This window comes from Vigna angularis, chromosome 3 (assembly GCF_016808095.1).
Source record: "Vigna angularis cultivar LongXiaoDou No.4 chromosome 3, ASM1680809v1, whole genome shotgun sequence".
Lineage (NCBI taxonomy): Eukaryota > Viridiplantae > Streptophyta > Magnoliopsida > Fabales > Fabaceae > Vigna > Vigna angularis.
Genome location: NC_068972.1, coordinates 18,283,364 through 18,300,114, shown reverse-complemented (window position 1 = coordinate 18,300,114; position 16,751 = coordinate 18,283,364). Strand labels below are relative to the sequence as shown.

The following is a 16,751-nucleotide window of genomic DNA, read 5'->3' as shown; positions in this document are numbered from 1 at the left end:
AAAAAATATTATAGTATTGAAAAAAATCTGAACCTATATAATTAAAAGTATTAAATAATTATAATAAAAATAATAATAAATTAATAAAATGTTATTGATGGTAAATTTTGAATCAATCTATTTTTAATCCAGTCCAAACGTGTTTAATCTTGAGTTAAATGAATTAAGTTTATTTCAACTCACATTTAAAAAACTTGAAACTTTTACTAATTTAATATGTTTTAAACTCATGAGTTGAATTGGTTCGTAACTTAAAATTTTAACATCTATAAATATAAGGAAAATGATATTTCAACAACATGTTCTTTTGACAACATTTAGATACTAGACATGTGTCTAAATTTTATTGGTGCACGTGGAAAATGATTTTATAATAATAGAATAACATGACAATGAGAGAATTGAGGGCAGATTCAGGTTCATTTCGAAAATTTCAGATTTGCAACATTTGAGAGAGAGAAGGTCGAGAACATTTCAGAGAAAGTCGATCTCCTTCCTACCAGCCACAACACTCGCCAGAGTGTCGCCGTCCCTAGACGGTGTTGTCTTCCCTCCACCCAGTGTCGCCGCAGTGCCGCCTTAGTGTCGGCGTTCGAAGGCAAAACCTAGACACCGTCGTGTTCTCTCTTCCCAACCAGCGTGTCACCGTAGTGCCGCCATAGTGCCGACGTTTAAAGGCAAAACGTAGACGGTGTCGTCTTCCCTCCTCCCAACCACCTAGTGCCGCCGGAGTGCCGCCGCAGTGTCGCCAGAGTACCTTTATAAAACGTCTTTTCTTCCTTTTAATAATTAGTAAGACTCATGTTGCAGGAACAGAACTGGTACCATAGGCAAAATAAGTGGGTACTTCTGTTGAAATTTTTGCAGAGGAAGGTCAACTACGTATTTTATTTTTCATCATTTAATCCACTTATAAGTAATTTGGAAACAATTATTAAACAATTTATTAACAAATTCGTGCCAAAAAAATCATAATTATTAAGACTCATGGTGCAGGAACAGAACTGGTACCATAGGCAAAATAAGTGGGTACTTCTGTTCAACTTTTTGCACATGAAGGTCAACTACGTACACCAAACTCATTTTAGAGTGCCTGATTTTGTTTTTCATCATTTTGTCTACTTATAAGTAATTTTAGAACAATTATTAAACAATTTATTAACAAAGTGGTGCCAAAAAAACCAGTTAGACTCATGGTGCAGGAACAAAACTGGTACCATAGGCAAAATAAGTGGGTACTTCTGTTCAACTTTTTGCACCGGAAGGTCAACTACGTACACCAAACTCTTTTTGGAGTGCCTGATTTTTTTTTCATCATTTTGTCCACTTATAAGTAATTTGAGAACAATTATTAAACAATTTATTAACAAATTCGTGCTAAAAAGGAAGAAAAGACGTTTTATAAAGGTACTCCGGCGGCACTGCGGTGACACTCCGGTGGCACTGGGTGGTTGGGATGAGGGAAGACGACACCGTCTACGTTTTGCCTTCGAACACTGGCATTGCGGCGGCACTACGGCGACACTGCGGCGACACGCTGGCTGGGAGGAGAGAACACGACGGCGTCTAGGTTTTGCCTTCAAACGTTGGCACTAAGGCGGCACTACGGCAACACTAGCTGGAGGGAAGACAACACCGTGTAAGGTTGGAAGGAGGTCGACTTTCTCTGAAATGTTCTCGACCTTCTCTCTCAAATGTTGCAAATCTAAAATTTTCGAAATGAACCTCAATTTTGAATATGGCCCCAATTCTCTCATTGCGATGTCATTCTATTATTATAAAATTACTTTCCACATGCACCAATGAAATTTAGACACATGTCCAGTGTCTAAATGTTGTCAAAACATATTGTTGAAATATTATTTTCCTAAATATAAATATATGATTGTAGAGTTAGGTATTTGTTTGTAGTAATGTTTGGATAAATAAATAATTAAGATGTTGATAGAGGAAAAATTATTTGAAATATATGTAAAACTATGATACAACAATATAAGTTTTTGTTATCGAGACCCATGCATACTCAGTGGCCTCATTTCTTTTGTATTTTTTACAATAAAATAATATGCTTATTATTACATTTGAATAAATAAGTTATATATATATATATATAATACTTTAATATAATGAATAGATGTAATATCAAAATAATAACTTTTAATGTTTAAAAAAAGAATTAAATAATTATATTGTCATATTGTAATATATATAAAAACATTTTTATATGTTTTTGAGTATTAAATTGTGTAATAATAATAATTCAATTGATGCATGAAAATAAATAGATAGTTAAATTTGGGTAACATAAAAATAGATAATTAAATTAAATTTGGGTAAAAAAACATAACTCTGTTTTCCGTAAAATGCCGAACCTTCCAATCTTCATTTGTAAAATCGATCTTCGATCGCGCTCTTCTTTTTCATGTCCGATGATGTTTTCGTGTTAATCTTCAACCCTTTAACACACTAGAGTTAATCAGAAAAAAATAAAAAAAATCTAAGACAAGGGCGGGAAGAAAAAACTAAGGATTGTAATATTTATTATTATTACTAATGAAAACACATGTGGTTACATGTATTTATTTTTCTTATAATAAAAAATAATAAAATTATAATTATAAAAATAAATATAAATAATTTTTACTAAATTTAATTATAGATCATTTTTATTTATTTCTTAGATGCTTTTATTTATTTTAAAAAATAATTAAACTAAAGAAAAATATTTATATTAAAATCTTTTAATATTAAAATAATTAAATTTTATTATTTTTACATTATTATCATTTCTAAAATGTTATTTTTTTGTCTCTAGTCGGGAATAAATACTTTCAATATTTTCAAATACTCCTTTTAGTAAAAGTAACGTATGAATTATTGTTCACCACCTAATTTCTTAGAAATTCAATTTTTTTTAACAAAATGAACGTATGAACTAATAATGAAGAAATAAAAAGATATAAATAATAATTTTCTGAATCTATTATGAAAATATACTGAATCTGCAAAATTCCCAAGTTATTAAAATAAATTTCAAGCCACATAAGGGTGACGAAATGCACACACTCTGTACAAAAGGAAGCAATATATTGATTAAAATGTTGTGGTATGATCATTATGATAAGTGTGACGCAATGCTCACTCTATAGAAACGGAATTTCCATTATTATTTTATCAACCTAATTTCACATCTCTAATTGTTACCTTAGTAAAACGTCATCTCAACACAAGCCAAAGGTAGATCGGATATAGCAACCAAATTAAATAATTAATTATACACAGAAGAGAAGTGTTCAACTTTATATTATAAAGAAAATCAAGTCAAAAGATTCATGAAATTGAACGTGCAACGATATGTTAAAATATTCCTATTAAGAATCAGTTATTAGATTCATAAATACAAAATGAACCGTAGTTCATTTTGCGGCTTTGTTCAATGTTTTCTGTTTTAGGTTTTTAATATTTTCTGTTTATCAGAGATCTATATATATAGATCTCTGTTTTCTGTTTTACAATCAATGAAAGCAATAACATTTTGATACACAGAAAGAAATCAGAACCAAGAAAGGTTATACTTTACTTACCCGTCTCTTTGCCCTGAGCATTTTCTTCGCCTACGCCGTTGTCATCTGAAGCCTCTAAGGCTACCGGAGCACCGCTGGTTCTTCACTCTCTGAGACGGAACTCTCTGGAAGCGCTCCGTTCTCTCTCCTGACTCGTGAAGAAGTGCTGGACACGTCTGCAGCAGCCATCCAATCTGATGGCTTTAGTTCTCCCATGGGCCGCCCAGTATTGGGCCTTATTTCAGTGCACACCATCTTGGGCCTCAGCTTAATATGGTATCAGAGCAGGTCTAGTACCTGCTCTGCTTCCGCTCCACCTGCTGATACTCTTGATACGTTCTTGGGCTGACCTGTACACCTTTAGGCCTCATGGAACAGGCTGAATTCAACAACCCATCCAGCCCCTATTATCTACACCCAGGAGAGAATCCTGGACTCACCCTCATCACACAAATTCTGAGTGAAAATAACTATTCTTCTTGGAGCAGAAGCATGAGAAGAGCTTTGCTTTCCAAGAACAAAGTGAAATTCATTGATGGGTCCATAAAGAAACCCCAGAAAGATGATATCCTATATGATGCTTGGGAGAGATGCAACATGATGATACTATCTTGGATAACCAAGACTCTTTCCCCTCAAATTGCCGAGAGTGTTATATACGTGGAAGAAGCAAAATAATTATGGGATGAATTAAAAGAAAGATTCTCCAAAGGTGATCATTTCAAGATTTCAGACCTCCTTCAAGATATACACTCCATTAGACAAGGGGAAAGAGGAGTTAGTCAATATTTTACGGATTTAAAAATTCTGTGGGAAGAATTAGAATTCTTGAGACCCATACCCACTTGCACATGCAAGATACCATGTAGTTGTGCCCTTTCAAAAGTTCTCTTGAAATATAGAGAAATGGAGCACGTAATATGTTTTCTAAAAGGATTGAATGACTCTTACAACACTGTTAGAACACAGATTCTCCTAATGGATCCTCTTCCAAACATCAATCGGGTTTTCTCTCTTATCATGCAACAAGAAAGACAAGAAAAACATGGGTCTACTGATGCTAAGGTGATGGTAAATGTTGCTGACAAAAACAGCAAGTGGAAAGGCCAAGGAAGAGGACCTGGATTGTGTGGCCAAGGAAGAGGAAGAGGTAGAAACCCCAACCATGGGAAACAATGCTCATTTTGCAACAAAATGAACCACACTGTTGATGAGTGCTACTCTAAACACGGATACCCACCTTGGTACAAGAAAGCAGAAGGCAGTCAAGACAAAAGGAGTGAATGGAGTTCTGCCAATGCTTGCCAGAACACAACTGAACCTAATGAAAATCAGAGAACACAAACTACCAATAACAACAGTATCCTTAACTCTCTCACTGCAGAACAAATGCAGAAGCTACTTCGAATGATAGACAAAGATGATGAACCAACCCACAAGATTAATCAAGTTCGGAGAGCTGAAAGTGCAGATAAACAAGGTATTTCTTCGTGGATAATTGATACTGGTGCCACAGACCATGTGACACATGATAGAATGAATTTCACTACATTTTATCGAATTAAATCCATATCTGTGAGATTGCCAAATAATACCATTTTAACTGCTGATTATGCCGGGACAGTACAATTATCTAAGGACCTTATTATTTTCAATGTTTTATATATACCTGATTTTAGTTTCAATTTGATCTCTGTTCAAAGTCTCACCAAAGACCTGAATTGTAATCTGACTTTCTCTTCCAAGACTTGTCAGATAAAGGAGAACCATACATTGAAGATGATTGGATATGCTAGTTGTTGGAGAGGCCTCTATTACCTACAAGACCTTCCTAAAACTGACCAAAGACACACTGCCAAGACTACTTTTTCCTTTAAAAGGACTAATGTAAATCTGTGGCATTATAGACTAGGCCACCCAGGAGACAGAGTTATAAAACAAATATGTGATGATTTACCTTATGTCAAATTAGGTACCAATATTGTTTGTGATACTTGCCATTATGCCAAACAACGAAAATTGCCTTTTCTACAAAGTACTACTGCTACTGCTGATTGTTTTGACATTATTCACTGTGATATATGGGGTCCTTTTAGCACTGTTTCTATTCATGGCCATAAATACTTTCTCACCATAGTTGATGACTATAGTAGGCATACTTGGATTTTTCTAATGAATAATAAAGGGCATACCAGAGACTTACTGCAGAATTTTGTGAACAAAATTAAAAACCAGTTCAACAAAGGAATTAAAACTATTAGGTCTGACAATGGTCCTGAATTTAACTGTGTGGATTTTTATAAGTTACACGGCATTAATCATCAAAGGAGTTGTGTTGAAACTCCTGAACAAAATTCTGTTGTTGAAAGGAAGCATCAACACATTTTGAATGTTACCCGTGGTCTTCTTTTCCAAGCTAACGTGCCTAACATTTACTGGTCTTATGCTGTTAGCCATGCAGTCTATCTCATCAATAGGCTGCCTACCCCCATTCTCAATAACAAAACCCCATATGATTTGCTTTATCACATGCCCCCCTCCTTCTTAAACCTCAAAGTTTTTGGATGCTTGTGTTTTGTTTCTACTCTTGAACATAACAGGAATAAACTTGACCCAAGAGCTAGAAAAGGGGTTTTCCTAGGATACAGATCTGGTGTCAAGGGATACCTCGTGCTTGACATAAACACCAAAGAGCTACTTATAAGCAGGAATGTTGTCTTTCATGAGGACACCTTTCCTTACAAGAATTTGCAGGGCAACAATACAGATTATACTATTGGAGAGAACACAACTGCACCAATTGACAATCTCTTAGGAAATCACTATCACAATGATGATGACATACAAGATGCTGAATATAATCATGTTGCCCAGGAAAGGGCACAACAGCCCAATATTAGTGAAGACAGCAGTGAGACTGCAGAAGACAACCAAGACACCCAACTACAAAGAAGGTCAAACAGACCCAGAAAAACTCCTGACTACCTTAAAGATTATGTCCATCAGGTGAATCAATCCCTATCTCTGAAAAATAATCTTAAAACTCCTTACCCGATAGCCAACCAATTATGTTGTGACAATCTTACAGGAAGGCATCTAAAATATACCATGGCAGTCACGGTAAGCAAGGAGCCCAAATCCTATAGTGAAGCAAGACACATAAATGAGTGGGTAGAGGCTATGCAGAGAGAAATTAAAGCCCTGCAAGATAATGATACATGGGTTCTAACCCAGCTGCCTCCAGGAAAGAATGCTATAGGATGTAAGTGGGTGTATAAGACAAAGTACAAAGCCGATGGTAGTATTGAGAGATTCAAGGCTCGCTTGGTGGCCAAAGGGTACACACAACAAGAGGGAATAGACTATCTTGATACTTTTTCCCCTGTTGCCAAACTAACTACAGTCAGGTTACTCATTGCTCTAGCGGCTTCCAATAATTGGTTTCTACATCAACTAGATGTGGACAATGCTTTCTTACATGGAGATCTCAATGAAGAGGTATACATGGAGCCACCTCCAGGTTTGGTGGACCACGATAAAGGACATGTTTGCAGGTTGAGAAAATCCCTATATGGCTTAAAGCAGGCCAGTCGACAGTGGTTTGACAAATTATCTTCTTTCCTGACATCAGTTAGCTATGTCCAATCTAAGTCTGACCACTCTCTGTTCATTAGAACAACCCCCACCAGTTTCACTACTCTACTTGTATATGTGGATGACGTTGTTTTGACAGGGAACTCTATGATAGAGATCAACAGCATGAAGGAACTCCTTCACAAGAAGTTTCGAATAAAGAACCTTGGTGAGCTCAAGTATTTCCTCGGTTTAGAGGTAGCCAGGTCAAAGAAAGGCATTCATTTGTGTCAAAGGAAGTATGCTTTAGACATACTGGAGGAGACAGGGATGTTAGGCTGCAAGCCTTCATCTACTCCCTTTCTCAGTGATACCACCTCCTTATACAAAGAAGACAGTTATCTGGATGACCCGGGACCATACAGAAGACTAATAGGAAAGTTACTCTATCTTACAAATACTAGACCTGATTTATGTTTTACAGTTAATCTACTTAGCCAATTCATGCAAGCACCCACTGACCATCACTACCGTGCTATTCAGCACATCCTCAGGTACATTAAAGCTAAACCCTATGAAGGGTTATTCTTATCTGCTGAGTCCCCTATACAGCTAAAGGCCTTCAGTGACTCTGACTGGGCTACTTGCCCCAATACTAGAAGATCTACAACGGGATTCTATGTCTTCCTCGGATCATCTCTTATCTCCTGGAAGTCTAAGAAGCAGAAGACCGTATCTTGATCATCCACAGAAGCTGAGTACAGAGCACTGGCAGCCACTGTATGTGAGATACAGTGGCTCTGCTATCTATTACATGACTTTCAAGTTAAGGAGGCAGGAACCCCTGCTTTATACTGTGACAATAAATCTGCGAGGCACATAGCCCACAATCAATGCTTTCACGAACGCACCAAGCATATTGAGCTTGACTGTCATGTGGTTCGTGAAAAGCTTCAGGAACGTCTACTCACTCTCCTTCCCATACGATCTGACGAGCAGCTCGCAGACATCTTCACTAAATTTCCTCATCGCGTCAAATACAAGACTATTGTTCCCAAACTTGGATTGGTAAATATACACCATCCAGTTTGAGGGGAGGCTATTAAGAATCAGTTATTAGATTCATAAATACAAAATGAACCGTAGTTCATTTTGGGGCTTTGTTCAATGTTTTCTGTTTTAGGTTTTTAATGTTTTCTGTTTATCAGAGATCTATATATATAGATCTCTGCTTTCTGTTTTACAATCAATGAAAGCAATAACATTTTGATACACAGAAAGAAATCAGAACCAAGAAAGGTTATACTTTACTTACCCGTCTCTTTGCCCTGAGCATTTTCTTCGCCTACGTCGTTGTCATCTGAAGCCTCTAAGGCTGCCGGAGCACCGCTGGTTCTTCACTCTCTGAGACGGAACTCTCTGGAAGCGCTCCGTTCTCTCTCCTGACTCGTGAAGAAGTGTTGGACACGTCTGCAGCAGCCATCCAATCTGATGGCTTTAGTTCTCCCATGGGCCGCCCAGTATTGGGCCTTATTTCAGTGCACACCATCTTGGGCCTCAGCTTAATAATTCCCATGGATTTACGTCACACTGATACATTCCCTACTTAAACACATAAAACTTTGAAGAATTTTCCTTGGTAATATCTTTCTGTCTTTAAGATGATATCGGCATTGAAATCTGTATTTTTCTAAACAAAAAACGAATGATGTAAAAATGAATTAAAACTAGCATGTCAACTTGATACATATCACAACTTCGAGTCAAGTTGGTTTTGAAAAAATAAATTTTTTTATATGGGTTAATTATCAACCTGATCCACTTAGAATCTGGCTTATCTGAGTTGAACTTGTGGTGAGTCACCAATTCACCTAGTTTAATTTAATTATTAATTATTTTATATTTTAATATTATTTATTAACATTTTTTTTATTGTTTGTAAATGAGAATAAAGAAAAAGATGTTTGAAGAGAACAAAATATTATAAATTTATTCATTTAAGACTCTAATCTTATAAATGGATAAGTGAAAAAAATTACCAATATTATAAACTTATTTATTGTTTTGAGTTTGTTTTTGGATTACATTTGAGTTATATGTTACTTTTTTTATTTGGAATTGCCTTTGAAGTTTAATATCATTTTAGAGTAAAATTTATTTAAATTTGAATTACAAAAAAAAATTATTTTATTTTATTTTAAAAAAATATATAATTAAGTGGGTCAGTGAGACAACCTCTTTAACTAGAGTGGTCAAAGTGCCTAATCTTGCTCGACCCGGCTCGGCCATCACGGGTTGGTCACTTAGTGAGTCAACTCAACCCAGTTCACTTATTAGCAAGTGGAAAAAATTCGAACTGACCCACCACAGGTTGTGGGTTAAAAGGTTGGCTCACTAACTCATTTATTTGTTTTTCTTAAAATAAAAAAAATATTTTTTTTAATTCAAATTTAAATAAATTTCACACTAAAATTATATTAAACTCTAAAAACAATTCAAAATAAAAGAAATATCATACAATCCAAGCGTAATCCAAAAACATGTACAAAAGGCGAACAAATAAGTTTTTAATATTGATAATTTTTGTATCACTTGTCTATTTATAATACTTGAGTCTTGAATAGATAAATCTATAACATCTTCTTTATCACCATCTTCAATATAATAAACAAATACTAACTAATAATATTTAAACACAAAATAATAAATAATTTAATAAAATTAAGTGAGTTGATGAGTCAATCTGTGTGAGCTAGGTTGTATGTGAGCCGGGTTGAAAATTAGCCTGTATAAAAAAAATTACATTTTTTCAAACTCAACTCGACTCAAACCCGTGGTGGACTGAGTTGGCTCACGGATTACAACCCATTTTGACAGCACTACCTTTGACCCACTAACCCATGGTGGCCAGATCGAATTCAAATTTTTTCAACTAACTAATAAATGAGCCGTATTGAATTCAGTAGTCAACCTGTGGTGGGGATAGGTCAGGTGGGTGACCGTTTTGACAACATTACTAAAAATTAATTATTGCAAAACGTTGTCATCATAAATGGATTTTTTTTTATTTCTGATTTCATTTTAGTAAAATAAAATATTATTTTTTAACTTTATGTTGTTTTTAAAATGTATTATTCTAAAATATATTATTGTAATGTGCTCTTAATATATAGTTATCAAAGTTACCTAACTTTTATTGAAAAACAGTAAACTCAATTATATAATGTATGAGAAAGATCGATTAATTGTTTGAATTCTGATGTATGTTGGCAGACAGGTGCTTTTATTGCCCCTCTTTGACTATAATAATTCTACTGTTTTACATTAAATGCACCCTTCTTTCTTAATATTGCAACTTGTATTTAGAGGAGACACTTTATAGATATAGGGTTTAATTTTCTTCCCACTTAAGGAATTAAAATATGTTAAGACTTATTGAAAGTTATAATACACTTATTTTATTTTTATTTATTTAAATTTTATGTCGTAAATATTGTTGGAAGTATTTTGTAGTTATTATTTATAATAATTAGTTTAAAACGTATAGTTAGATTTCAGAGTTATATAAAATTTAATTAAGTGATAAAAAAATTCACAGTAAATTTAAAGGTAAAAATAAAATAATAAATTAAAAATAAAAACAATTAATAAAACTAAATTTAGATATAAAAAATAGTTCAATAGAGATGATTCATGGGATGTTTGACCAACTGGGGAAGTAGTATGGAAAATGTACATCAGATTAAAGACTAATATGCTAAAAAATTATTAAATGATAATTTTATATTATCCACATTCAAAATTTAGAAAAGTTAGGTTCTCAATAAATAACAGTAAAGTTTAATGAAAAATTTGAATGACAAAAATATTAGCGAAATCTTTTACCAATAGGTGTATATGCACAAAAGAATTTCAGATATTACTTTGAACATATCAAATTTTCTCTGTTCTCTATTCATAACTTATAATATCAATGAAGACCTTTTTATATATGTTTCTTTTTCTAACATTTAATAAATTGTATTAAAATTGATCATTCATCTTAGTAATTAGGTCAAATATAAAATTGATGAAATTTTTGTATATGACCAATATATTAAAAGTCTTTTTTATAATAGGTTAAACTCCTTTAGTTGTCTCTATTTATGTAGGTTTTTCCCAGTTTGATCTCCATTTTTTAAAATTCCCAATTAAGTCCTAAATAATGCTAATTTGAATTAATTGGGTCCTATCGCTAAATTGGCGTAATAGTGTTAAGTTTTTGCTGAGGTGGGAGGTTAACGTGTCAATTTTTTTTAAACTGGCATTCATAGAGTTGTACGTGGAATTTAAAAACATTTAAACATTTTGATTAAAAAATTTAAATAAAAGTCATCTTTCATTACAATCAAGCACCACCCAAAATTCCTTTTCCCTATCCATCACCCAGACCGTAAATTCAGCAATAGCTTCCTTTCCAGCATATGTAATTCCTGCACATTACACAACAATAATGTCCTGTTAATAATAAAACTTAGAACCCTCCAAATACACTCCATGGAAGTTAACTTAGCATAAACATATAGAAAAATAATCAGCTGTCTTAGTAATAACCATCATCCAGAAATTGAAAGTCACCTCGGCAAAAGCCACTATTGTAAGAAATTCTTCGCGGTCCATTCCTGTGAATACCCTCACAACAGTAACAATGGATTTCCCCTGAGTTAGAGTGTTTGTTTTGTCAAATAGTGGATTTCTAACGGCCATTTTTCTGGGTATGCTCCTAAAGCCCCACATCGCTTCACAAGAAGGAGAAAACGACAGAACAGGAGGTGAACTGTTTTCGGGAGATGCCATTAACGCCTAAAGTTGAAGATGATCAAAGGTAAGGTTGAAGATGATGAGCCCTAATTTGGGTTTCAATTTTTAAAATTTTATTTTAATTATATATTCCATGTATACAGCATAGTAAATGCCACGTTTAAAAAAATTGACATGTCAACCTTCTACTTCAGCAAAAATTTAACCCGATAAGCCAATTTAACGGCAGGGGGCGCAATTGATTCAAATTAACACTATTTAAAACTTAATTGAGAGAATTTAAAAAAAATGGAATCTAAGTGAGAAAAACCTACATAGGAACAACTAAAGGAATTTAACCTTATAATAAGAGATTCAAATAATCTTTCTCTATGAATGATAATATAATATTAAATATTTATATAATGAAGAGAGACAAATTTTAATAACAGTAGTCTTTACTTTTATACTGTGTTCGTTTGAGGTTATATTTTGTTAAAGAAAATTTGTGCCTAAGGATTTGAAATTAATTGATAAGAAAATATTTTTTTAACAATTTTTTTTACAACCGTTTATATAGATCTATTATTAATATATAAATCAATAGTAACACAGAATTTATTATCAAAAAAGTTTTTAAAAAAATTGTTAACATGATCCTAATTTATATTCGGTTTTAAACTTTGAAGGCAATGAAAGGCAACGAGTTTCATAAGAGTAGCTTTTCTGAAGCATGGATGGAAGAAAAATATAATAAAATATTGATTTTGGCCTTGCACAATTAACGTAACTTCACTTTGTAGAGAATCTGAAAACAAAAAAATGTGCGTAATTCATGTTTCACATTATAATTGATTCCAAAGCCAGTGTATAATCGATTTCATGTAGTATTTATATTTTTGTTTTCATTAATAATAATATTAATGGAATGGTAATAACTATAAATAATAAAATAAAATATTAATAATTATAATAATACTAATATTAAACAATAGTAAAAGTAATAAATGGTACAATACATCCAAATGATAATTATAATAATATTAATATTAATATTAATACAATATGAAATTATTATATTAATTATTTATTATTATTTTTTACATTATTTGTAATAAATTTTGTCAAAAAATACATAATTAAAAAAATATCATTTCATATTACTTTTACTACTAAGAAAAAATTGATAATCTTTACATTCTATCAGTTAAAACATCTTTTTAATTTATTACATTAGTTAAATCTTTCAAAAATTATAATAAATTTTATTTTTAAATTTACTCTTAATCACTCCCTAATCTTTTTAAAAAAAACAACACACAATTTATTCTCAAATTCCTTAAATTTCACCATTCTGTTTCTTTTTCTAAAATCTATCTTTTTCAATGAACACATTCTTAATGTTGTTAAAGTTTTTAACTTTTCTTTCTTCGATAATAGAAATAAGGATTAGTGTTGTTAGTAATTAGAAGGAAATATCTTTTTCATATTATTTATTTATTTACAAAGTGATGGTCCTGCAATATATATGTGAGAGGAAGAGAAACTTACCTATGTTACCGTGTAATATGTATAGAAAATGAACTTTAGTGATTTTGTTTAAAAATAAACATTTAAATGTTTAATACTTTTTTGTCTTAATGTTTGTTCGAATTATTTAGTCTAGTCTTTCAATTTGTTTTTCCCTCAACGTGGTTATCATTTTTCTCAATAGAATTGCATATGATTCGTTAATACCATTACAAGAGCTATAATAATGAGATATGAACATTTTTAGCTTAAGTGGATATTGCGTGACTTGTGTAGTTGAGCCAGAAAATCAAATCTTTTAGGATAACGATACTTTGATAATATTTTTTTGACAACATTTTAATACTATCTATGTGTCCTTCTGTGATTGGTCTATGTTGATGTTTATGATTATTATTACTGATTGTGAAGTAATTTTAGACTAATCACATAAAGGCACGTACATGATGTTAAAATGTTGTAAAGAAAATGTTGTCAAAGTATTATTGTCCAATTTTTTATTTTGTGAAAGATTGAAAATAGAAGCAGAACAAATAATATTTGTTGTTACTGAATTCTTCCAATATTTGGAAGTAGAAAATTTCCCTTCTTATGCAACCCTTTTTGCTTTACCTTCTAATTATGTAACAAGTTCCACACTCTTATCATTTGAGATTTTGTGGGCTGAATTTTTAGTTTTGTGTGAAAATTTATTTGATCTTATTGGAATTGAATAATTCAAACGTATTAAAGTAACATTAAATTACACAGTTCTAAGAAAACAAATATCATTTTGTCCGAAAGCTCCTATTATTTATGGATAAATAAAAAATTATATAATAATGTAAAAGATCCTTTAACTTGGTTAATGTAAATATAAGTTTTGTTTTAGTTATCGATTTTGAATATATAGATATAGATTTATTGATTAGAATATTTGAGAGAGATCTGTGATAAATGAAAAGAAGAAAGTAAATGATGAAGCCACGTGCGCAGCCACGAAAAGGACAAGTGCGAATAAGCCTTGCGTCCCTTCTTCGTCATACATGCACGCACCTATCTATCTTTTTCACTCACAAAAAAGAAATAAATATTATAGTTGCAGAATTTATTCAACTTCAAATTCAAACCGTCACATACGACCTTCTGGTCAAGCCTCACCAAGAACAATACAAAGCCCACTCATAAATACTATTGGTGTGCTATCTACATCCATACAATACCCTATTTCTCTATTACCACCACCCTACGTGACACACTCATATCTAAACACAGTAATAATAATAATAATCTCCAACACTTTCTTCTTCTTTCTTTCTTTGTTTCTAGATTTCTTGGTGATGGAGGGAGGAAGATCTTCGGTTTCTAATGGAAATGTTGAGGCTCGGTATAGAGGGATTCGGAGAAGGCCATGGGGAAAGTTTGCTGCAGAGATTCGTGACCCTACAAGGAAAGGGACTCGGATATGGCTTGGAACCTTCGAAACTGCAGAACAAGCTGCACGAGCTTATGATGCTGCTGCTTTTCATTTTCGTGGCCACAGAGCCATTCTCAACTTCCCAAATGAGTATCAGTCTTCTAATCCAAACTCTTCTTTGCCTATGCCTTTAACAACACTTCCACCTCCTTCCTCTTCCTCTTCCTCTTCTTCTTCTTCCTATTCTTCTTCCTATTCTTCTTACTCCATTGATAACCTTGCGGGACCTGTTTTTTCTGGAGAAAGTATGCAAGGTGATGATACTTTTGAGTTGGAGTACTTGGACAATAAGTTGCTTGAAGAACTCCTTCAGATGCAAGATAACAGACATCTCTTCAAGTGAATGCACATGTATTGCACGCAGATCAACTGGCATGTAATGAGAAATTTGTTCTTAATTTAATTTTGTTTCACTTGCTTTTTATAGTTGATCATCAAGATTCTTGGAAACGAGACTGGACATTTGTTATTATTGTAACAACTCAATTATGGGAATAAAACACATGGAATGCCCTTGTTTTTTGGTATAGTGTTGGCCTAGCATTGTGTGTGTTGTTGGTTTCTTGTGTTCATACCCATCATACATTTTCTGATGTTTTATCCAAATTCTTGTCAACTTAAATAATCAATGCATTGCATCCATATATTACAATTAGTATATCTAACTTGTGTGTATAAAACAATAATTAGAAACAAAAGAAACCTACTAAACAATGGGTGTAAGTCTTTGGATCATATAATTATTTTGGAATAATTAATGGGGGAAAATGATAATGTATGGCATAAGTGCATAACATGGGGGGAATTCGAGACCCTAAGATATCCCTTCAAGAAATATCGTTTACAGATCGAATTGCCAATTAATTAATGGCAGTGTGGCTTCACCATAAAGTGTAATCATGTCAAGGAAGGTAAATTACACATTTTCTTGTTAGATCAAAAGATAATCAAGGTGAAATTTTTTGGAATGTTGGCAGTATTTTGCAGAAGTGATCATACAATAAAGGTCATCTTGTGCAAGGTTTAGAGCCTGCAAGACAATAAATATCATTCCTGCTAGCATTATGTTTCCATTTCATTTGATGTGTTACTTTTTTTTTTTATCAGCAAGATCGAATGAATAAAGGAGCACTTACATAAACCTAATTCTAGACCTTGTAATACTCCTATGTGATGAGGGATGCGAAGCCACTTTCGGACAGAAATGGGTAAACTCCAGTAACTAAATCGAACAAAAGGGGGAAAGAAGAAGGACGTCGATTTAATGGAAATGCGGAAATGTACGAAACCATATCACTTAGAAGGTTTCAAGATAAATGAAGAAAATTCAATACTTTGAATGATATGAAATTTAAAGATAAGGATCGAAGCGTCGAAGAACACCATTTATCAACATGTCGCTCGAATTAACATTAAGATAAGTGAGTTCCTAAATTCATCACTTCACCTGCAACACTTGCAAGAAAAGCGAAAGAATCTCTGAAAAATGGAAGTGTATCATCATAGCGCCACTCATAATTGCATGAGATAAAAGAAGGAGTTACCACTTGAGCCACTTGTTCAAGATAAAATTCACACACATGCACCAGAAAACATCAATAATGTTTCAACATGTATCTTCAAAATTTGTTTACAAGAGTATCTGAAAATGACTTATATATTATGAATGATATACATTCCTCCAAGCCGGAATCTCCAAGAAGAAGCAGCTCCATTGAAGAGAACTGATGAAGACAGCGGAAGCAGTTGAATGTGATGGAAGCTTTGGTGCGAAAATAGGAGAAATTGGTTCGGTGCAAGAGGTGTGGAGGTGTTTGTGATGCACAGTGAGTTTAGAAAGGAAGTTCTAA

At 33.0% G+C, this 16,751-nt stretch overlaps 1 protein-coding gene across 1 annotated transcript; it reads left to right on the top strand.

Moving 5' to 3' along the window:
* The first annotated feature begins 14,641 nt into the window (after window positions 1-14,641).
* On the top strand, window positions 14,642-15,464 carry LOC108325749 (ethylene-responsive transcription factor ERF098). The gene has a single exon (XM_017558839.2). It carries the CDS (start codon window positions 14,765-14,767, stop codon window positions 15,242-15,244), a length of 480 nt encoding a protein of 159 aa, XP_017414328.1. The 5' UTR covers window positions 14,642-14,764; the 3' UTR covers window positions 15,245-15,464.
* Window positions 15,465-16,751: the final 1,287 nt, after the last annotated feature.

Excerpts from the sequence above, each read along its gene's own strand:
- LOC108325749 (XM_017558839.2), top strand. The coding sequence starts at position 14,765 with ATGGAGGGAGGAAGATCTTCGGTTTCTAATGGAAATGTTGAGGCTCGG.